The 23,784-nt window shown below is 47.8% G+C and overlaps 1 protein-coding gene across 2 annotated transcripts; it reads right to left on the minus strand.

Moving 5' to 3' along the window:
- Positions 1–2,414: 2,414 nt before the first annotated feature.
- LOC143829745 (sphingomyelin phosphodiesterase 5-like) lies at positions 2,415–23,044 on the minus strand. 2 transcript variants are annotated; one of them, XM_077321103.1, is made up of 8 exons: positions 22,728–23,044; positions 10,729–11,791; positions 7,049–7,121; positions 6,195–6,335; positions 6,010–6,099; positions 5,580–5,643; positions 5,080–5,230; positions 2,415–4,297 (listed from the first exon to the last, which is right to left on the minus strand). In XM_077321103.1, the coding sequence occupies exons 2-8, from the start codon at positions 11,698–11,700 to the stop codon at positions 4,193–4,195; spliced, it is 1,596 nt and encodes a 531-aa protein (XP_077177218.1). In that variant the 5' UTR covers positions 11,701–11,791; positions 22,728–23,044; the 3' UTR covers positions 2,415–4,192. The 2 variants fall into 2 exon arrangements, with proteins under 2 accessions (XP_077177218.1, XP_077177217.1); XM_077321102.1 differs by lacking the exon at positions 22,728–23,044 and adding an exon at positions 14,581–14,740.
- Between the last annotated feature and the right edge of the window lie 740 nt (positions 23,045–23,784).

Consider the following 23,784-nt stretch of genomic DNA (forward strand, 5'->3'; position numbering starts at 1 on the left):
CAGTCTGTAAGGGCATGAGGCTGAATGTGTGTGTTGTGTGGGAGGTTGTGGTGACAAATGAGGGCATGGGTGTGGAGAGTTGAGTGTCGAGAACCTGTGGTTTAGATTAAAATGTTCGTTGAAGGTGGGAAACAACTGACCTTTGGGAATTGTGGCTTAGTGATTACAGATGAGCTTTCCAGAGCCAAATATGTGAAGAGAAAATCAGACTGGAGACTCTTCTTAGGGGAAGATTACATGGCAACCAATTCCTCCCAGTTCTGCATTCAATGTCATTTCCCTTGTGTGAATTAGGCCACATATACCAAAATGTCCCCCTGCCCTAAGAAACGTGGGATAGTCATAGTACACAGGTGTCCACCCTGCTCCTGCTGTCTCCATTTTTTTTACTGTTGATAAAATGTTATGTGCCCACATACTTCTTTCACAGTTGCTCCTTAGAAGAAGAGATGGATTTTTGTACCCTGTTGTTTACTACCCAAAGGAGTCTCAAAGCGGTTTACAAACACCTTTTCCCTTTGTCTCCCCATAATAGAAAACCTGTGAGGGATGTGGTGCTGTGATAGGTCTGAGGGAACTGGGAATGGGCTGCAGTCACCCAGTAGGCCTCAGGTATCTCAAAGCAGTTTCCAATCACCTTCCCTTCCTTTCCCCATAGCAGACTCCCTCTGAAGGAGGTGAGGTAGAGAGCCTCATTTGCAAGCTGGCAGTCCTAAGAAGAGGTCTCTCTGTGTACAGCAGTCTTGACCTTAGTCAGGACTTTTTAATACTGGTGTTTCATTTATCAGGCCAAGCTTGAAAAAGTCATTACGGTTCCCATGTCCCTCCAGCCATTTACTTGTTCACTATTTACAGTTTCAGGCTGTAAATATTCTTAATTTAGATCTTCCTACACAACAGACTCACAGGATAGATGCCGGTCTGTCTGTCTGTGCCCCCAGTATATAAAGAGTTTCTGATAAGGGCTGGCCCAGGAGGATACACTCGCACCACTCCCTCCCAACGCCAGTCTACAAGCCTCTACCATTGGCTCTAGATCACTGCTAAGCTCTATAATGATCAGCTCTGCAGGCAAAAATGGCTACTTTGGAGGCTGGACTCTGAGGCATTGTACAATTCTGAAGTCCCACCTCCAAACCACCAGGAATATTTCCAACCCAGGGGTAGCTAACCTCCAGGTGGGACCTGGAGAGCTCCTGGAGTTACAGCTAATCTGCAAGGTTGGACAGGGTTGTTGTGGAGAAGAAACATTTAAGGCCTCCCACACAGTTTGTTCTTGAGTTGAAAGACCTGAGGCCTATTGCACAGCGTCGTTGTGCAGATGAAACATGAAACAAAAGAACGCAACAGCATTCAGTTTTGTCTGCACAATAACACTGTGCAGTAGGCCTCAAATCTGCAGAGAGTCACACATAAGAAATACACATGGCTTGGCTGTTTCTTCCCTCCAGCAGCGAGGCCAGTCAGAGCAGTATTTTAAGTGAGAAGAGGGTTTTCTGTGGCCTCCCTGCCAGCCAACTGTTTGGCAAAAGGGAAAAGCTTCCCCCTCTCACCAAAGGAAAGCACAGGTCCTCCTACAGACTCCCCTGCATTGCTCTCAGAAACACCTCCCTCCCATCTGTCAGGGGCTGTCAGAGGCTCCTTCATAGCAGGCCTGAAACGAGGGGGGAGGAGCACACTCATCAGCCACTGTCACTTGGATGTGATAGCTAGGACAGCCCTGGGGCGAAAAGGGCTGGCGCGGCCTGTCCAAGCCTCTGTTCTCACTTGGCAACCCTACCAACTTCTTCTCCCTGCGGTGGTCAGGGGCAGACTGATGGTGATGTTGCCAGATTGCCCCTGGCCGGGCTGGGGCTGGTCCTAAGTCCGAGGGGCAGGGACAGTCTGATCTTTGGACCAATCAGAAGGCACAACTGGCTCCACCCACTCTCCGCCCACCTAGGCCTTAGCTTTTTATTATACAACAAAGATGTGCCAGATAGATTCAAGTGGGTAGCCGTGTTGGTCTGAAGTAGCACAATAAATACTAGTCCAATAGTGACTTGAAGACCAATAAAAATTTATTCAAAGCGTGAACTTTCAAGTGTATGCACTCAAGTAGTCTGAGGAAGAGTGCGTGCACTCAAAAGCTCACACCGTAAATAACTCTTTGTTGGTCTTAAAAGTGATATTGGACTCAATTTTTGTTATTTTATATATAAGTTAGGCTATTACTGTTTGTAATTAGGGGGAGCAGTTAAGATAACCTGTTTCTTCTTTCCTGGAATGAGAGAGACCACAGAGAGCTCATACTTTCAAATGAAGCCAAACAATTGTTGTCGATGAAATTAATTTTTAGGACAGTGTTTTTTCACACTATCTAGCTCCTGGGAAGAAAAGTGAAACTTTAAAAGACTAACAAATATTTATTCCAGTTGTGTGAGTCAGGACGCACTTTATCAGAAGCATGAGATGTACAATCAATAGGCACATGCATTTATAATCAAAACTACAAGGAGGCCAATTTAAAGCAACATACATCCAGAAGAGTAATCAATCCACTCAGTGGATGAGGGCCACTCCCAGCAGTTTACAGACAAAGTAAGAGTAATAGAAAACAAGTCTTGTGTGTGATAAGCAAATCTAGTTAGAAAACTGTAGAGGCATTTCTGAAATAACATTTATAAGGAGTGGAATGTGCTAAGATATCAGCAGCTATAATGAGAGAGATATATCAGATCTCATTTGAGATCTATCATGAAGATAATACTGATCTTAATGAAGCTAATTCAGCAATTTCCTGTTAGATTCTCCCTTTGAAGTTCCTTGGAAGAAAAATAGTGACTATCAGCAGAATGCCTCTGGAACATTAAAATGATTTATCGATTCCTCGATATTGTATCTAATGTCAGATTTGCATTCATTCGCTGGAGGATGGCCAAATTAATCAGCCCCAAATGGTACAGCCAATGATACTAAATACAGTGAGTGCCCTGAGTATATATGAGTTCATGGCTTTGGTGTGTTGCAGGGTCTGGTTCCAGTTCCTGACACTTTGCGCTTAGTGAGAATTTGTTTTAGGTTAGGGGGCTGTCCGTAGGTCAGGAATGGCTGCCACTTGGGAAGCAGAAAAGCTGATAATCAGCAATTTGTCTTTCAGGTACTTTATAAATATTTGCCTTTTGCAGCCTGAAAGTGAAAATCAGTTTAATTGTCTTTGAAGCTGGGCACTGTGTGTGTTATGGCAGTCGTATTGATTTCAGCAGATGAAGTGAAATCCACACTTTGTTCTCCCAAGGAAATCAGAGGCACTTGAGGGCTTGTCTTTGTTTGGATGGTGCTCAAGGAGAGTAATTTATTCCGGGCTCATTTTCACAAGTAACTTGGAAACACTGGAACTTCCTGGCATTTGCAAGTGATCTGTATTCATTTTTTGTTCTATGCCATGAGTTTGAAAGAGTTACAAAATCATTCTGGATGCTTTTCTATTGTACTTCACAATACATGAATGATTATTGTCCATTCAAACCACACATAGGAAAGTTAAGAAAAAATATTTATTTGGGGAGTCTGGGCATATATGGAGGTGTCGATTTCCTCCAGGAATAACACACTGGCAGCTGATAGCAGTCTTTGGGGCAAGAGTGGCCCACATCCCCCATAGCTCCGCTGTCTTCCCAGCAAGCTCAACTCTTTCCCTCTGGGGCCATTTACTGGACTACTCTGAGGCGGTGATTAGTTGGGCTCAGTTCACACTGCCTGATCCACAGATAAAGGAGTGGGGAGGGGGGAGCCCTGAATTGGTTTAGGGCAGCCGGGTACATAGAACATCGGTGGTTGGCAAGGTTCCACATTCAGGTCATGAAAGCCAATTCAGGCACTCTCTCTGGCCCTGCTCTGCTACAAGCTCCCCTGAAGGGCCTCTTTGAAACGGCAAAGAGGATGAGTGCCTCTGCCCCCACCCTAAAGTACCCCACCAGCAACTGCCATTGCCACAGAAGCCACTTTTCTTGTGCTGTCCCATGGGCAGCCTCTTGCCGTCTGACAAAGGGCCAAGAGTCACGCGGCCCACCTGCTGGAGCAGGGCTGCTCTACTCTGCCAAAGGGGAAGGAGTGCCAGTCCTTCCCCTGTGGGGTTCTGAACCAGGGAGAGTAGCTCGGTCCTCTGTGCCTACGGACAGGCCCACCTTCCTTGCCCAGCGTCAGAGAGGGTTCACATGCTGGCTTGCACCACAGGAGTCACAGAGAATTGCAGACCCACAGGAAGGTGGTCAGAGCAGCGGGCCAGCTTGGTGATGAAGAAGAATCTCTCCACAGCCTGGGAGTAAACAGAGAGAGAGAGAAGTGAGAGGACTGAGCAAGGAAGACGTGTGCCAGGGAAAACAAGGAGCGGGCAAGTGCATGGCCAGGAGAGTGGATGAAATTGCAGGCCCCGTTGCAAGTGGATCCAGGAAGAAAGGCCTTCTGACAGGCAGGCAGCCCCAGTCTGACTTATAGCTGTTTATTCTGCCCCTCATCATGTGTGTCTAGTGGCAGCTGAGATTACCCTAGTGTAGATCAGCATAATAATCAGCAGGCACCGTTGAATGCCTGGAGTGCTTTGAGGAGATCAAATAGCTCCATGATCTCCGAAGGGGGCGTTGGGGCTCAGGAAGAGCAGCATGCTCAGCAACGTCAAGGCTGAGGGGAGAACTCAACACCAGACTTGCCCTCCCACAGCTCTCCTTCTTTGGTACTACCAGGAGGAATTCTATAGGGTCTTTCCTCCCCCTCCCAGCATCAAAAAGTGAGGAGTGGAAGCCCAGGATTCCCTTCATGCCAGCCCTGGTCTCACTCTGCACCGTGCTGTCCCCTCCCTGCTGCTGCACCAAGGTCCAACAGGAGCCTGCCTCCTGCCACAGAGTCCCTCCTCCAGGTCTCTGCCCAGTCCCATCCCTCAACAGGGCCTAGGCTGGCACTTTCCGGAGCCTTCTCCAAAAGAGGCATTCAGAGAGAGTGGAGTCTGCCAGCACTCTGGGCCCTCCCCCATTTCACGGGCAACAGAGACGTCATTCTCCTCCCACTCCCAAGAACTGGTATGCCCACAACTTCTCCGCTCACCACTTTCAGTTCCACAGGGCCAAGGTGTTCCCGGTAAAGGATATAGTCAATGCGGCGCCCCTCACTCCATATTGCTGAAAGGTCTGGCTGCCCGTCTGCCAGGATGGGGCCTGCCAGGTACTTGTGCCGCTCCTTTTCATCTTCCAGAGTCCTGGAAGAAAACAAGCAAGTCTCAATAAGGAAGGGAAGGGACTGCCTGGAAAAGCCGTTGTTAGTGGCCCTGCAGCTTTCCTGACGGTGCCCCACTACTGTCTTCTTCAGAAAGTCACACCACCTCAGCTGCACTGGAAGAAAGAACTAGAGAACCCAAAGAAGGACATGCACACCCAAGTTGATTTATCAATTAACTGAAATCAGTATGGCCAAAGCAATGCATGTGTCTCCCCTGCCCCATAGATTTCCTATCCCCGGCGCTGTGCCCTCCCCCAGCAAGTGGCTGGTGCTTGGTTTGCCTGAGGGGGATCTGCAGCTCTCCAGGTATCGCCCAGGTCTCCCCTCACCTCTTCAAGTTCTCTGGGGTTGCCACTGCCTCATCATAGATCTTGAGGGAGTTCATCAAAGTACCTGTAGAAATTCAGAGCAATCGTTTTAGCCTTTGGCCCGATGCTTTCTCCCCACCAGCCCTACATTTTCATGCTCTGCCTCAAATGGGAAAGTTCTAGGTGAAGGCAGGAGGATGTGCTGGGGTGGGAGGAAGAGGGGCTCTAATAGCTTCCAGTTCCACCCCCGTGTCAAAGCCTCTTCTCCTGGCTCTCACCTTGCAGCATGCAAGGATCTCACAGGGACTGCAGAATAGAAGAGGTTTTAGCACCGCATCTCTCACAGGAAGCCTGTGTGGTGCTATGTGCTTTCCACCCCTTGGGCACTGGGGAGGATGAGGGACAGGGAATTCCTGGGGAAGGGAGGCTGCAGCAAGAAGGAGACACCCACCAAGAGCCCACTGCTTGTCCTGTTGTGGCCCAATACGGCATGGATCTGTGTACACACCAAAGATCTCATGGACTTGCTCCATCGCATTACCTAGGAATAAAGGAAAGGGGGCAGTGAGCTGGCAGTTCCACACAGCCTAATCTGTCTGTTACACTTCCCTCCTGGTTTCCTGGCCCAGCTCCCACCTGAGGAGCAGTTGTCAAAATTTAAATCCCCACAGAAGACGTCGAAGGCCACAATATCTCCAGGCTGAGCATTTGTCTCCTGAAACTGCTGTGCCCAGTGCAGATCCTGATTTAGCTGGTCATGCCGGATCTGCTCACCGTCTGTGAAGTAGAGATTGAGTTGCATTAGCATTTTAGCACACCCCTCACAAAAGTGCACATCAAACATTGCTAGGAGGGGAAGAGAGAGGTGCATTTCCAGACCACACTTGGAGAACCCCAAGACCCAGAGCAAGCCTCCTGGAGAATGGAAAGGGGAGAAGCAGGTTCACAGATCGGGGGGGGGCAGGTGGATACCAGCCTGCTCCCCACTGTTGGTGTACCCCCGCAAGGTCCATAGCCTGATAAGTAGAGAACTGGTACAGAATGCCCTTGTCCCTTTCCCAGGAGGAAGGTTCTAACCTCTCTGGTGGAAAACAAGATGGTGTGTAAGGTGGGATGGGTGGCTTTGTGGGAGAGATGAATGCACTGTGTGTCGGAGATCCCAGGTTCAATCACTGGCATTTTAAAAGATGCATATAAAAATGTGTAAAACTCTCCTTAATAGACTGCTGGATAGCATTGCTTTCTTCTTCTAAAGCTTAGAATCAGCCCTAAGCTTTAGGATGCTTAGGGCTGATCCTGCATTGAGCAAGGGGTTGGACTAGATGGCCTGTATGGCCCCTTCCAACTCTATGATTCTATGATTCTTCCTGAGACTCCGAAGAGGTGCTACTTGCCTCCACAGACTGTCCTGGAGATAGATGGGCTCTCTATGGCACAACCATCAGTAAGTAATAGAAGTCTGCCTATTGCAGGAAAGGATTCACACTTACCTGTGTTGGCATCAAGGTGAGTGCAGTACATGTATCCCACAATCCTTTGCCCTTGGGAAACTCCCAGCTGAACCTGAGACATGCAAATCAAAAAAGTAATTGCAGGTATTTTTATGGAGAAAAACACAAATACCCATCTCTCACGCCAGCCATGTGGAAGCAAGGAGTAACCAATCTTGCCCTAGCATTGTATTCTTGCTTTTTAAGCACATCTTTTGGGAAGAGGGGAGTTAATAGCCTATCCTTGGGGTGACTCAGTGGTCTGTCAGACAGCCTTTCTCAGGGGCAAAACAGGAATCTTTGTTAGGCTTTGACTTTGGAGTCCAAAAAATTGGGTTCAAGAGCTATTCCCCATTAAGCTCCTAGGTTCCCAGGCCTTTATCGACTTTGCTTCATGCTTCTGGCAGAGGAGGACCAGTCATCTCATTGGCTTAACACAGCCAGAAGAGGCCTTCTTTGAGTAAAGGTGAAAGAAAGCAGGTTGAGCTCTTTCCATATTTGCTATTAGGGCAGGGCAGTCAGAAGTCCAGGAAAGGTGGGAGGGATCTGATGAATGGGAAGGGCTTGTCGCTTTGGAACGGACAATGGCTAAGAGAGGGGAGAAAGAGTGCGCCTGAAGAGCGGGCTTCTCCAAATGCCCTGGCCAGCAAAAGCATGCTTAACTTCCCCAAATAGGAGTAGAGGGAGGGCCCAAGCCACTCAGAAAATCATGGCTTCCAAATGTGGTTCCTTGGCAACAAGGGAATGTATCTTCTAGCCATGTTCAGGAGAAGCGATGGCTGGCTCACCAAAGACTCCTGAGTAAGCTTAGCAGTCAGGGGATAAAAACACAGTCCTCATATTGATTAAAAATTGGCTAGTGACAGCAGAAATAAATGAATAGTTCTCACAATGAATGGAAATAAACCTGGGGGAGGGGGGGCTTCACAATGATCAGTACAGGGGCCAATGCTATTTAATTTGTTTATAAATGATCCTGAATTTGGGATGAGTGGAGTAGTGGCCAAGTTTGTAGAAAATACCAAATTATTCAGGATGCGGAAAAGCTATAGCAGGATTTGTGTAAACTGGGTGAGTAGGAACAATGTGGCTAAAGAAGTTCAGCAGCAATAAGGGCAAAGTATAATTACCCACTAGGGCAAAAAAAAACCCTAACTTTAGTTATATGCTGAGGGGGTCCGGATTAGTTATGGCAGAGAGGTAAAAAGATATTCAGAAGAGTTAAGAGCTTGGAGCATCTTTCTTATGAGAAAATACTAAAGATTCTGGGACTTTCCAATTTGGAGGGAAAAGATGGTTAAGGGGACACATGCTAGAAGTTTATAAAGTTATGCATGGGTTGAAGAAAGTAATACTAGAACTCGGTGAATTTAATGGACAATAGGTTCAGGAAGGTCAAAAGGAAATACTTCTTTACCCACCACGTGATTAAATTGTGATATTCTCTGCCAGTTGACAAGGTGATCATGATTAAAATATGCATGTGTGTGTCATTAAGTAACAAATGAATTAAGGTAATTCCAGCAAGGGCATTTCAAAGCAACTGAGGAGCAGGGGGGAGTTGCCATTGCCGCCTTCTGCACAGTTTTCCTCAGTAGTTCCCCCATCCAGTGGTCTGCAACCTTTGTCAGGCTGCGGACCGCTGCGCCGGGGTGCGGGGAGAGGGTGACCCGGGGCCCCGCGTGTGCGCGGACTTGCCGTGCGTGCGTGTTTGTGCCCCCGCCGGACGCAAACGCGTACGCGCGGCAAGTGTGCGCGTTTGCGCCGCCGGCATGCCAGCAGCCGTGGCTCCCTCTCCCCGCCCCTCCAGGCCGCAAGGAAATCGGCCGCCGAAGCGGCCGATTAGCTTGCAGCCCGGCAAGCTTCTCTTCCCGCCCCCTCCCAAAGCAAGAAGCTTGCCGGGCCGCAAGCTGATCGGCCGCTTTGGCGGCCGATTTGCTTGCAGCCTGGCGAGCTTCTCGCTGTGGGCGGGCGGGAAGAGGGAGCCGCGGCCCAGTGCCGAGGCCTTCACGGCCCGGCACCGGGCCGTGGCCCGGGGGTTGGGGACCACTGCCCCCATCCACATACTGACCCTGCTTAGCTTCCAAGATATGACTATACCACACTGCATTCCCTCTAATGACCACTACACTAGGCAGCTGTAAAAGGGGAATATGAAGGGCTGGTTCATCAGTGGCTTCTAGCTATGTCCAGAGGTAGTCAATCTTTGAATGCCAGGAGGCAACTTCAGCAGAAGGCCTTGGTCCTTATGCAGCTGGTTAGTCACTGGATGGAACAAGATTGTGGGCTTATGCTCATGCCCCCCACTCTCTGAACCACCATTCTCACATTTGCCCATGGTCAGGACAGAGTATCATCAAATGGATCCAGCCTCGTCTCTCCTTCCCCTTAAAGTGGCAAAGAAAGTTGGTGATTTTGTGGGCAATTAGCATCTGCTCCATTTGCAATCCAGCTGTGAAGCAAGGACCCTTCTTTGGAGATGCAACACTTAGAGTAGTTAGCTTTCCTTAGCCACCTACCAATAAGGTCATGGCCACACTCATGCATCCTATTAGCACCAAAGGAATCCCCCAGATAATGTGCCAGCCAGCATTTCAAGTACCCTGACATAATCCCCTGGGACAGAAGACTACCCCCCTACACACACACACACACACACACACACACACACAAAACCACCCAGTACCAATGCCTGTTGAATATGCACCAGAGCTATCCAGGTGCTAAACAACTGTTGACAGTTGTAGGACAGTTAATAGGAAGTATGGAAAGGACTGTGGCTCAGTACTAAAGCATCTGCTTTGCATGCAGAAGATCTTGGGCTCATTTCCACTTTGCCAGGGAAGCTTGCTGGGTGACTTTAGCCACCCATCAGTGAAGACATGGCCACACTCATGCAACCCATTCATTAGTGATGAAGGAATCCCCCAGACAGTGTGTCAGGCAATTTTTTAAGTCCCCAGGGAGAGAAGAAGACAAAGAGCTAGTTTTTTATACCCTGCTTTTCACTACTTGAAGGTGACCCAAGGTTGCTCACAAACACCTTTCCCTTCCTTGCCCCACAACAAACACCCTGTGAGGTAGGTGGGGCTGAGAGAGCTCTAACAAAACAGCTCTGTGAGAACAGCTCAGAAAGAACTGTGACTAGCCCAAGGTCACCCAGCTAGCTGCATGTGGAGGGGTGGGGAAACCCAGTCCACCACTCTTTAACAACTACACTACACCAATCTTACACTCCAACCAACAGAAAACACCCTGTGCCAATGCTGGCCTTATTTGCCCCAGAGCTAGGCAGGTGCTAAGCAATGTTGACAGCTGTCGGCCTGTTAATAGGAAATGTGGGAAGGGGTGTGGCTCAGTACTAAAGCATCTGCTTTGCATGCAGCAGGTCTTCGGTTCAGGTCTAAATTGCCATGGAAGTTTGCTGGATGACCTGAGCCTAACCTACACCACAGGGTTGTTGTGAGGATAAAACGGAGAAGAGGAGAACCCTGGGATATGAAAGGTGCAAACAAATAAATAAAGAGTGGGCAATGTGAAAAACTACCTGAGATTCTGGGGAGTTGCTGCCCATTGGAGTACCAACACCACGTACCTTGAAAGATCAATGGTCTTACTTGGTATAAGGCAGATTCATGGATTTCCCGACCTGCCCCCCTGCCCCTGATGCTGCCCCTCACCTGGACGCAGAGCAGTCCTTTAGCAGCAAGTGCATCCACATTTCTGCCATTGGGGTAACAGTGGTACTGCACAGCCAGCACGGGGTAGCGGCTGGCCAGGAAGAGGCCGCTGTTGAGCAGTTTGAAGCAGTTGAGCCGTTTCCAGTAGCTACACAGTGTTACGCAACTGAGCCATCTCAAGGCAGAGCAGCAAATGAAACCATAGAAGCCCACGTCGTAGATGATGTGTTCATAGTGAGGGCCAAGAGACCGGAGCAGGCAGGCAGCGGCATCCTGGTCAAAAACCTCCTGCAGGCACAAAAAGTCCACATTTGGAGGGAAGGAAGCAGTGATCTCCCGTGGTGAAGTGGCCTTTTCCTCATCAAGGGGCATCTCGATGGCCACATCAACGTCAGTCCTGGAGGAGCTTGATCGGGTGGCCCCAGGCGTGGTCCCATTGGAGATGTCCAAGCCGTTCCAGAAGAAGCTGCTCCTGGAGTTTGTCTCATGCGGCAAACCGTTGTGGCTTGCAGCCTGCCCAAGGCCTAGGGCAATCTGTTTGGCACGGTCCTGCGTCTGACCCAGGTTACTGTATTTGGCCAAGCCCTCGGGCAGGAGGCAGACGTTGGAACTGACAACGCGGAAGACCTTTGCTTTGCCAGGAAGCACCCACTCTTCTGGGGGAGTCTGCCTGGGCCCGTGCTGACAAGCAAAGGGACGGCGTGCAATCTGGAGGAGGAGCCACACTGGCAGGCACAGCACAGTGGAAGGCAAAGAGGCTAACAGGAGCAGCAGAAGGACAAGGCCTTTCAGTAAGGCCCACAGGGCATATGGCAGGCATTGCTGGTGCTGGTACTTCTGCTTCTCTGCTGTGGTTTGCTTCAAGGCCAGCAGCTGGTTCAGGGGCCAAAAGCTGAAGTACATGATTCTTCTGACCGCAGCGTCCACATTCCTCAAGAAGCAGCTAGAGAAGGGCGACTCTCGCAGGCCCATGTTGCCCCTGGATGGTCTGGAGAAGCTGTGCCAAGTGTCAGTGGGCTGCAGAAGGCTGGTGTTTGGCTCACTGTCACTTTGTGCACAAGTGCTGCAAGAAAGAGAGAGAGAGAGAGAGGGAGGGAGGGAGTGAAGGTTGGGACAGCAGAGACAGGGTCTCCTGTTCAGCACCAGGGACCTGGCAACTCTACCCCCACTTCTAAGCAAGCAAAGGGGTTCATGTTGGTCTGAAGCAGTAGGGCAGAGTTTGAGTCCAGTGGGACATTTAAGACCAACAAAGTTTTATTCACGGTATAAGCTTCTGTGTGCATGCACACTTCTTCAGACACACTGAACTTTTTTAGTTTTAATATGCTGTAAGCCTAAAGTTGCCAGCTCTGGGTTGGGAAATACCTGGAGATTTTGAGGGTAGCGCCGGAAATGGGTGAAATTTGGGGTGGGGTGGGACCTCAGTGGAGTATAATGCTATGGAGTTCCCCCTCCAACGCAGCCAATTTCTCCAGGGGAACTGATCTCTGGCTCTTGGAAATGAGTTATAATCCCAGGACATCTGGCATCCCTATGTAAGCCATCTCAGTGACAATTCTGCAAAGAGGTAAGACAAATATTTTAACTATAATATGCGTGTTTTCAAAAACACTTTTGGTTTCTGCATCTAATACAACTGAAGTGTGATACATAGTGTGTGGAAGGGGGATGAAATCCTGCACTGGCCAACCTTCCTTAAACCCAGTCATGGGATAGAACCAAGGGGGATCTTGGCAACCAAAGCTGAGGTTTCGATAGATGAGAAGGTCCTTCAGGCGCCACAACAAGGGTTGGGCTGGTTCTTGTGGAGCCAGACCGCAAAGTAGACTGCTTGGGGTCTGCTGGGAGGCTCAGTTTGAACAGCTCTCTCTCTCTCCCTCTCCCCACTGCTGACCATTTAAACTTAATAGCTGGCCATTTTAACTTAACAGCTGCCAAGCAGACCTGTCAAATTGTTAAGTTTAAATGGTTTGCAACCATTTTAGCAATCCATTTCAGTTAAAAGGATCACTTACAGCTATTCCAGCAGTTCCTTTGGCTTCCCTCTGCTTGGAGGGGTAGGAATCAAAAGGAAGGATTTAAATGGCTGCTGGCCAGTCAAACTAAATAGTTGACTGGTGGACCCGTCAAACTGTTAAGTTTAAAGGGCCAGCAGCCACTTTATTGATCTCTTTCGTTCCTGCTTGGAGGGTGGGGAGCTAAATGGACAGCTGATTTGGATATACCCAGATAAAATCTGGATATGCCAAGGCTGGTCCTGCAGGCAGTTCCCCTTGCCTCACTGGAGTGCAGGGGCAGTTCTGATGACCAAATTCATGCAATCAATGAAGGTGTGCTTGTGCCTACATGGCAAGACTGGGACTGTACAGGTGTTAGACCGGGTTTGGGTCCCATTCTTTGGCTCTTACAACAAACAAGCCCACATCCACTGCATATTTTGCAAGCAAACCTCCAGATGCTGGTCCAGGGGTGGAGCACATTACCTGATGCCTGTAGATTCAAAAGAGCTAGGTGTGCATACAGCAAAGGTACGGGCACTCCATGAAGTCACTGGCAAGAAATTTGTGTGGCACAAATCTACTGATGTGGCTGTTGCAAAAGTCTCATCTCTCTGAATGTAAAAACATCCCAGGCTCATGAAGCACACATTTATTGCTTAAAGTTTCCTTTGGCAACAGTTTTAAACTGGTACCCTACTTTCTCATTGGTCCAAACACTGAACTCCCAGCCCAGGAGAAATTCTACAAAAGTGGGGAATCCTTTGTCAGACCACCAAACTAGCCAGCATATCAGACTGACAGCCTGTCACTGGTGCTGATGGAGGGGCGCTAAGTCATCTCCCGTCTAAACCATGCATGCAAACATATGTTAAAGGATTGATCCATAGGCTGACTTGGGGACTTTTTTTTTAATAACCTTTAGGTTCAACTCCAAGTAGAAACTACTGGGGATATTTCTCTTGGAAATTGTGGACAGGCTCCATTACAGCAGCAAAAAGACACAAGAACCAGAAAGGATCAGGCTGGGGGAGGTGGGAGAAGACCCACAGTAGGGGTTGAGAGCAAGAAACTGCAGGGCTCAGAAGCTAAATAAAGGCAAGAATACAGGGTGTATATATGTATGCATCAGCTTATGTGTAGATTGCTTTTCTGGTGGCCCTACAGACTGCTTTTCTGGTGCCCTCACAGGCTGTGAGGAGGAGGTTTTATTGATGTGGAAGCACATCTACTGGTGCAAACTCTGAAATGGAAATTACTACAGATGTCATGTCCATTTGTCCTGCCTCAGGGAGCACATCAGTGGATGGAAAGGAAGACAGGCGGCAGAGACAGGCCGCCTTCGCCTCCACTGCCCGTCTTTGATGGCTGACCCTGCCACCAGGAGTGCAGGTCCAGGCACGAAAGATAGCCAGCAGTGGTGTGAGCGGGACTCAGTGCTGGCCAGCCGCCACAAGAATCAAATTGTGGCAGATAATCTGCGACAATCTGATATTTGCCGGGGGGGGGGGGGTGTTGTTAATTAGTTTTTTATTATTTTCAAATTTCTATGCTGTCCTTTCCCAGGGGCTCAGGGCAGCTCACAACATATGATAAAATAAAATCATGGTTAAAACATGTTAAACCATTCAAACTTCTATTAAAACAATTGGGAACTCACTGCCTTCTCTCCGGTAGGAGGGAGGGGGAGGTAAAGTGCTTTGTTGTTACATGTTGAGTGGGCATACAGATGTTTGTCATTTATGTAGAGAGGTCAGCTTGTTGGTGGTATTTGTAGGCCTCAACCATAGGCCTGGTGGAACAGCTCTGTTTTGCAGGCCCTGTAAGACTGGGAAGGCTGAGTGAAATGTCTCACCTCATAGCATCTAGAAGGAAGTCCCATTCAGCTGAAATCAGGCACATATTTTTCTGGGGGGCAATAGCTGTAGAGATATGAAGCAAGAGTTCCAGATTCTATGCTATGACTGGGATGGCTGCTGGGTGAGAGCCATGCTAGAGGAGCTGCCCATAAAATCAAACTGCCACCACTACACAGGGAGAAATCCTGTGAGGATCTGTTTCTTTAAGAGAAGTTCTTCAGGCCCTCTTCAGAACCGGTCTCAACCAGTTTTGTTTGATGTTTCAATTTCCAGTTTACTGGCTTGGGCTGGTGTTTCAGTGGGTGTATAATATAGCAGCTGTAGTTTACTCTCTGAGTCCTCTGAGTTATGTTGAGCATTATGGAACACCAGCTGGAATTATGAAACAAGTAAAATACAGCAATATATCTAATTCACATTATGACCACATCTATGGATACTTAAATCCAGAGATTAAGATGCACATTTCACCAATCTGAGAAAAACCTCAGGTTTCCAGAAAAAAATCTGACAAAATATATACAAGGAGTAGGATGGGGTAAAAATAGAAAATAATAGAAGCAGTGCCTACAGCTTTGAGAAAGAATGCTCTCAGTGGCTGTAAGTAAGCACCCACAATATTGCTAGTCTTTGTCTTCTGTGAGTAAAAGGCAGGGGAAGTGGCAGGGCAAATTGGCTTTGGCCCTTGAAAGAGGACTTAGAGGGGCCAGGCCTGGCAGCAACCACTGAGCTACTTGTTACCTAAGTTCGTCCACCTTCAGGTGGTGGCTGAAGATCTCTTGGGAGTACAACTAACCTATAGCTAACAGAGAACAGCTCACCTGGAAAAAATGGCTGCTCTTGAAGGTGGCCTGTATGGCATTACATTCCCTCCCTTGCCCTCCTCAGGCTTCACCTCCTACACCTTCAGGTATTTGCCATCTTAGAGCTGACAGCCTCATTCCTACTGCCCAAACTGTTTAACACCCATGTCTGGCTGCCTGCTAGTGTTCACCATCAATTATCCTATAGTGACTAATGGTATAGTGATCAGAGATTCAGGTGAGGATCTGGGAGCCCCAGAGTCAAATTGCCTTGGTGTTCATTGGCTGACCCTGGGCCATTCACCCCTCCTCAGCCTAACCTACCTCACAGGGTTATTGTGAGGATAAAATGGAAGAGAGGGGAAATAGATAAGACTAGTAATCAAGCCCGCTGTACTCACAATACAGCGGGCACTAGATCATGGTCTCGGTGCCGGCGAGCCTGCAGGCCGCTGGCACGCGGGACATGGCGGCCTGACGCGGCGAGAGGCCCCGCCGATGGTCTGTCCGGAGGAAGGGGCCAATCGGCACCCTTCCTCATCCCGGACAGAGCCCGCCCTAAATCACTGAAGTGATTTCTGGTTGCACATGGAAGTGCCATCAAGGTGGGGACTAAGATTAGCAAAACTCTCTGCACCAAACTATCATGTTCTTACAAATCCTAGAGTGTCCCAGTAGGTCACTTCAGTTATCACTGAATGTTATGTCAAAGCACTGGCACCAATTTCTCTCTCCCTATTTTCTCCCACTGAAGCACCAGTGGGAACCTGCTGCAGTGCTGAGAGGTCTTCCACTGTAAATTGGAAACTGGGCAACCCTGGACCTAGCTCAGTGGCTGGAGCCCTGCCGCGTTTTCCCAGGGAGAGGCTGGCGAGAAAAAAGGAGGGAAAACTGAAGCCAGGTAGGTTTGCCGGTAGGTGGAAAGGAGACAAGGACGAAAGAAAAGATAGGAGGCTATATGGGCTTGCAGGCAAGGGAAAGAGGAAATAGTGGAGGAGGGACATGAGATTCCCCTTTGCCCATCCTTGGCGGTACCCAGCTTATTTTTCTCTGTATTTCTTGCAGTATGTGCCATTGATGAAGAAGACACCCAAAAGCTAGCCTTATTTTCTACAGTTGTTGGGTGTGTATCCTTTGATGTTTTCAACAGCTTACAATTACAGGAGGGGGAAATAAATATGTACTGGAAGACTATGGTAGACCTTGTAAAATGAGAAATTTGAGAGGTACATTTTCAGTCAGAGTGCCAAAAGAATGTTAAAATTGTTGAAGAGTTTGTAACTGAATTGAAGTTAACTGAAACAGTTTTGCAATTTGGGAGCATTATTGACCAACCTAGATGTGGCAGCATTTGTGGTTCTGACCCATGGTTGCCTCCACCATTTTAAAGTAATGTTAAAGTATCATTAGGGTCTGATCCAACAGCATGCCAGGCTGAGGTTCTCTTGCCCCCCCCCCACACACACACACATGCACACAAGTGCTTTCTCATGACCAAACCAGGCAAGGGGGATCTAAGCTGTGGTTGCTACAGGGTTGTAAAACATGTTCTCAAGAATACATGAAGAACAGAAAAAATTTAATGGAGCATTAGAAACCTTTTGAGAGGGCAACATTAGCTCATTATTTATGGAAACAGGAAACCAAGTAATAAAACAGATGCTACAAAAAACCCACCTGGAGCTGATACTTTTCTGGCCCTGCTGAATTAAAGAATAGCCCTGCTAGAACATGGGCCACCCCCTGATGAACTTTGTATAGCAGAGAATGGATGAGCATATACAGAAGAGGAAATATCAGGCTGAAGAGAAAAATGTTACAGTGAACTTCAGCCTCTCCATAACAATGACCATGTTCATATTTATGACAAGCAAACAGTGATCGTAAGAAGCTGTGGAACTGGATGAACAAGAAGCCGCAGACTATCAGAAACAAAATATTCATATCTGGAATCACTTCTCACCTAATAGAGGCTCAAATACACATCAGTTAACGTTATGAAAATGTAGACCTATGACACTAAAGTAAATACTGATTTTCTGAGTATATTACTTATGGTACATTATAGTTTTTGGTTCTTTTACTGTTATTTATTTGTAAAAGGAGATGAGAGGTGCTGTCTCTGCTCATCAGAATCACCCTTGCTATTTGGGATAGTCTTTTCTTCCAAGGACACTTGCCCATCTCTTGACCTTGGCCAGGAATCTCCTCCCCTTTCCTTGCAACTTCTTGTACTCTCCTCTCAGTAGTGTACCAACTGAGAGTTTCAGGTTAGCAGAGTGGTGTAGTGGCTAGTGCAGGTTTAAGCAACCCGCCAAGTATTTTAAGAAAGTGGGTGGAGCCAGCCGGAGGCCTTCTGATTTGAGTAACATTTCAACAGCAGCTGGCACCACAGCATGGTCTTACTCTCTCTAACTCTACTTCCCCATTGGATTTGTTTTAATACCCCTCTTGTCCCCCACATTGGGCTTCCTTTGTGAGTGTGGCTCTTCCTCCTGTGGCAGCCATCTGCTGGTCAGTTCTGCCTCCTGTGGCAGCCATTTGGCTGTTTCACCTAACCCACTTTGTCAGAATTACAGAAATGCCAGCAGGTTGGGGAACCCTGGGTTAGAATGCCAGATTAGAATCTGGGAAACCCACATTCAGACTTGTAAACTTGATGGGAGACTAGGGCCATTCACACACTCTCAGCCTAACTTACTCTGCAGGGTTGTTGTGAGAATTAAACAGAAGAGAGCTGTTTTGGGTCCCCATTGGGGAGAAGGACAGAGTTTAAATGAAGTTAATAAATATAACCGAGGCCACCCTTACTAACTTCTCAGAACCAATTTATTGTTGTTGTTGTTGTTGTTGTTATTGTTATTATTGTTATTGTTATTATTTAATTTATTTCCCGCCACTCCTGAAACCGGCTCATGGCAGGTTATAAAATGTCCAATAAAACCCCCATTAAAACCCCATTAAATACAGGACAACAAAATCATACAACAGCTGGAACAACATGGCAGTAATTACTTGAACACCCAACCCCCCAATCAGCCTCTAGTAGGGGGTGGAAAGAGGGGTCCAAAGATAACAACGGCCTAATTGCTGCCTTACATGGGGGGGGGGTGCAAACCAATCTCACAACCCAGGCTTCAAGCATAGACCTGGCGGAAGAGCTCCGTTTTGCAGGCCCTGCAGGATGCCAGAAGCTCCCCCAGGTTTACATAACCATGTGGCTGCTCAGAGTATTCTCCATCAGATGTTTGCCTCTAGTTCTATTCTGGAAAAACAGTCTCCAAGTATATAGGGTCTGATTCAGATCAGGGCTTCAGCATACAGAGAGAGAAGAGCCTCAGTGCGTGCCCCCCATGTCATTTTCCTGAACCAAAATAACTGTAGAGAGCCACTGTTTGCCTCATTGGGGAAACACACATAGCTATCATTTCTATGTACATTTTCTCAACAGCAAGCTGCAGGCTCAGTCCAAATCAGGTCCCACTAGGGTTGCCAACCGTGTGTTTTGAAATTCTTGGAGATTTTAGGATTAGAGCCTGGGAAGGGGGGGGGGACGTGCCCTTTCAGTAATTCCAAGGGATCTCCAGGCCCTACATACCTGGCAACTCAGTTCTCTGCTGTGGGAACTTCCACAGCCTGTCTGTCAAAAGGTTCTGGCTCTCAGCTATGGGACCATCTCCAGTGGGAGCAAAAGTGAAATTCTAACCCAGGAAGAAGGTTGACACCCACCAGTCCTGCTATCAATAGAACATAATCCAGAGTAACGTTCTGTGCCACAAGCACAATAAATAAACTAGATATATGTACATAGCCTGCCAATCACATGCTCTTTTCCACAGATTACTATCTTGGATGAGATTCCAAGATAATAACGACTAAGTAGGTGGGGGCCATCTTTAAAATAGTTATGTAGACCGGACCTGCCTAAATCCATCCAGAATTCCCCATACCCTCTGCCTGAACTGCAGAAAGCTGATATCGGGCTTTCCATAACAGCCCGAGAGACTTTTTGGGGAGGAATAAAGTCTTGCAGCAGTTAATATCTTTCATGCAACCCTTCTTATCTGAGGAGGCCACTTATCTTGGGGGGCTCACATCCAGGATGTGCTGAGGCAGCTACATTGGCTGCAAGTTGCTGCCTGGATACAGTTCAAGGTTTTGGTTTTGACCTTTAAGGTCCTACGTGGTTCTGGGACCCGCATATCTGAGGGTCCACCTATTGCCCTATGCCCCCCGCAGAGCTTTACGCTGTGGGTTCCAATTTGCTGGTCGTTCCTGGCCCCAGAGATGCATGGCCTCAACTGTGGAGGTCCAGCCCATTTTCCACCAACCGCAGTGGTTGCCAGTTGAATTCTGGATCAGACTAAAGGTTCTGGTAATTATCTTCAAGTCCATACGCGGTCAGGCCCTAGTGTACCTGAGGGACCGCCTCCCTGCTTATGCCCCTAAAAGAGCCCTATGCTCCACCGCCACCAACCGGCTAATGGTCCCTGGCCCGAAAGAAGTCCGCCTGGCCTCAACCAGGGCCAGAGCATTCTCTGTCCTGGCCCCCACCTGGTGGAATGAGCTCCTGGAGTAGATCAGGGCCCTGACGGAGCTTAAACAGTTCTGCAGGGCCTGCAAAAGGGAGCTCTTCCGCCAGGCATTTGGTTGAGACCAAGCACAACCAACAGTGAATTAAGATCCCCTGCTCCCCTCCCTCCCAGAACTCCACCAGAGTGCTCTGGACCTGGTTGCACTGTTGCATTGTTTACACTGTTCTATTGTTACAACTACCAGTTATTAATATTATTGTATGGTTATTCATATGTTATAGATTGTTTTATGTATTGCTCATATGTTCTATGTAAACTGCCCTGAGCCTCCGGGGAGGGCGGTATATAAATTAAATAAACAAAAGCAAACAAATAAATAAATAAACCGGGTCCAGGGCCTTTCTGGTCCTGCCCCCCACCTTGTGGAATGAGCTCCCAGAAGAGCTGCAGGCCCTGAGGGAGCTTTTGGCATTCTCCAGGGCTTGCTCTTCCACCAGCAGGTCTATGGTTGAGGGTGGCACAGCAAGGAAGATCTGACTGGGCCCCTCTGGTGTTAACTGGTGATAACTGGTATTCAGCAGTGGCTGGCTATGAGTCATCTGCCCCCTCTTCCCACTTCCTCCATTAGACATTACTGGGAGGGGATTGGAGGTTGAGTTATACCACAGTGTTTTGGGATTATTTTGTTGTATGTCTTTTAATACCCAACTAGTTTTAATGGGGTTTCATTGAGGACCATTGTACCCTGCCACGGGCCAGTTTGGGAGTGGCGGGATATAAATTGAAATAACAGCAACAACAACATCCCCTCAGTCTGGCCTTATTCAAGCAAAGGGAAGAGCCCAAAGCCAAGCTGCTCTCTTTCCACAGACTGGTAATTCTGCTCGCTTGGTACAGCGTCTCAGTCTTCTCCTTCCCTGTGAGTGAACAGGATGAATCATTTCCCATTTGCTCACAATATTTAGCAATGTTCCCTGATCTCCTTGGAGTCTGCAATAGAAATGGCCCAATGTACAAAAAAAGCCAACTATAAATGGTAATTGTACAAACAACATAAATTATTATTAAACACCACATAACTTTAAATTCCACTACAACTATACACAAGGATCTAGATATAAATGACACAAAACAGCACACACAACCACTATTCACTTATACAAGGAATTACATAACACATCTGTCACAGGCATTTTTAACACACATATCACATGAATCCCATTAAAAATGAGCATGATCTTCTAACTTCCAGGTCTCCATGTTATATCTGTTAAATCTTCAAATACAGTCCAGGAACCACCCAGCTGGGATGCCTGAGAGATACCAGGGAAAACTCCCCAACAGATACTGGGCCCTCCTGTTTCACACATGCTTTATTCAGGGGACAAACAAATCATCAAATTCTGTAACCTCTTCTCCAAACAATCCTGATTGAAAAAAGGCTATGCTCCATTTACTTCATGTAAATAACTGGTAGGAACACTTTCTTTCTGAGTCAAAAACACCCCAGTTATTTACAACCGACTGCTGCTCCAAAAAAGAGATGTCTTTCACTCTCCACTGTATCTTACCACTGTAGCTTAAGACCGTGCTCTTAACAGGAGATGTCTTGCAGACACCCACTCTGGCAGGATCCTCTCTCCACAGAAGCCCACCTTGCCCAACACCTCAGGTAGAGGAAGGGCTGTGTCTGTAACTGTATAGGTTCTCCTCCTAGGCAGCTTGATACACAAACACCATCTCCTGTGTCAGTCTGCTGCACAAGCAAGAGGGGATCACACTATTAGCCAAAAATCACCTTCTATTGTAAATGTGCCCCAGTGTGTCAGCAATGCAGGGCTGAAACTCGACCTGTCTTGTCATTATGCTGTACTTGCAACTCCCTCAGCAGTGAAGCAGCCCATTTTACATGAGAAAAAAAGCAAAGCATTTCCAACATTACCCGTGCTTTCTAAACAAACCAGTATGACATGAATGCTGCTATACAAGGAGAAGGCAGCTTCAAGCTGGAGCAGGGAGTGCTGAAGCCTATTGAATCCAAGGACTCTGGGTGGGATTTTGGTCAGGTGGTCCAGCATTTTCCTGACGTATACAGAACTGGTGAAACTGCTGAGGGATCACGTACTTTGTTCTTGTCTCACACCATTGTTGTATGAATATGAGAATGTATCGTAGGAACACCCCCTTTCCCAATTACATTCAATAGAAATGGATGATCATATAGATTTTATAGTTGACACAAACAAGAAGTTCTAGCACATGAAGGCAGAGGGTTGAAATAAGCCTAACTGAAGATCAGAAAGAAGCAAAATGGTTTCAAGCATGACAAAAGGAAACAGTTTGCAGGTCTGCTGGGAAGATGAGCTTTGAAGAAAAACAAAGGTCTCAAAAAAGACAAAGGGAATTGCCAGCAGTTGATTAACAGAATTAAAATGAGGAGGACAAGGGACAGGAAAAGGAAAGGAGATGTGTCTGTTACTTCATATCTAACCACACTGAGGACGCACCCAGAACATCAGTCTCCATTGAGAAGTCATGCTCCAGATGCACTGGTTATATCAGGACAGAACCTCTGCTGGATCTACCCACACTCTGCCACCTACAGGCTGCAACCAAGAGATGGACACCCTCTTGCTCTGGGCTTGGCTTATCGGTTTGACATCTGTCAAAAGGGACAAAAGGAATTTCCCTTCCTCCTACTTTCTGAGCTGGGTCAAGTTGTCATGCAACTGCGAAGGCAGCAGGCCTGGTTCCTCATCAGGTTCTTCACATTCTGCCCTTGCTATTCCCTTCCAAAGCACTCACCTTTGACATGGTGGCCCTCAAAGGGTCTCTCTCCCCAAGCAGTCCAGGACAGCAGGCCCAGCGCTTGCCTGGCTGAGATTCTTCCTGGGAATAACTCTGCCAAGGCTTTGGAAGAGGAGGCAAAGTTGGGCTCAAGTGATCTAGCTGTTTGTCGTTAGTCTGTTGTGTGCTCCAGATAACAAGGATCTTAATCATGCTCTATGATGATCCTCCTGCTTTGCCAGGGAGCTTTGGAAAGGCATTCCTAAGTGGCTGCATGGAGGAATCCAGAAATCCAAAGCATCCTCTTATTTCTGCCAGCTACTTGTCTTGCTTCCTGCAGCTTCTTGACTTATTACAGATTAATTTATGAGAGTCTGCCTCGAGGCTTACAGTTTAATTGTGGACCTGCACAAGACTAGAGGAAGGAGGGAGGGAGGGGCAGGCAATGTTTTTCTGCTGAATGCATCGACAAGTGGGTGGAGGCAAGACATTTACCATCAGAGGGAAAGAAACTGTTCTCCAGGGATACAAAGGCATCTCGTTCCATTGGATTGCCAAAGCCAAGAATCATTAGGCTCTAAGTGGGAGGAACGACACCTGTGGCAGAGTTATTCAGAAGACAATCCCACTAATTTCAGCAAAGCTTCTTTATATGTGAATGGAAAAAATCCCAATAAAAATCTGTCTGTGACAAACAAATCAAAGGCATGTGGAAATAAAATAATAGGTTGCTGGCAGGGGTTAGAAATTATGGGCAATTTTCTGAATGAGGACACTGGAGCAGAGGTGGGAGCTGATGAACATGCTCTGGGATTTCTGTGCTTGGAATGTATGCCTTTTCTTTCCCCACTGCCCTCCCAGCATGATTTTCCCAACCCCGAAAAGCTCCAGGGAGCCACTATGTTCCCTACCAGCAAGAAGTACATGTAGCTTATCAATACGGTTTCTCCAACAAGGCAAAGAGTGGTTCAGTGGGGCCATTCTAGGCTTGGAACGCTGTCAGGGGACTGCTTAGGCCCACCGTCAGACCACACAACAGCCCTGACCCTCATCAGGCCCCATCCACCTGAGAATT

This window comes from Paroedura picta, chromosome 2 (genome assembly GCF_049243985.1).
Source record: "Paroedura picta isolate Pp20150507F chromosome 2, Ppicta_v3.0, whole genome shotgun sequence".
Lineage (NCBI taxonomy): Eukaryota > Metazoa > Chordata > Lepidosauria > Squamata > Gekkonidae > Paroedura > Paroedura picta.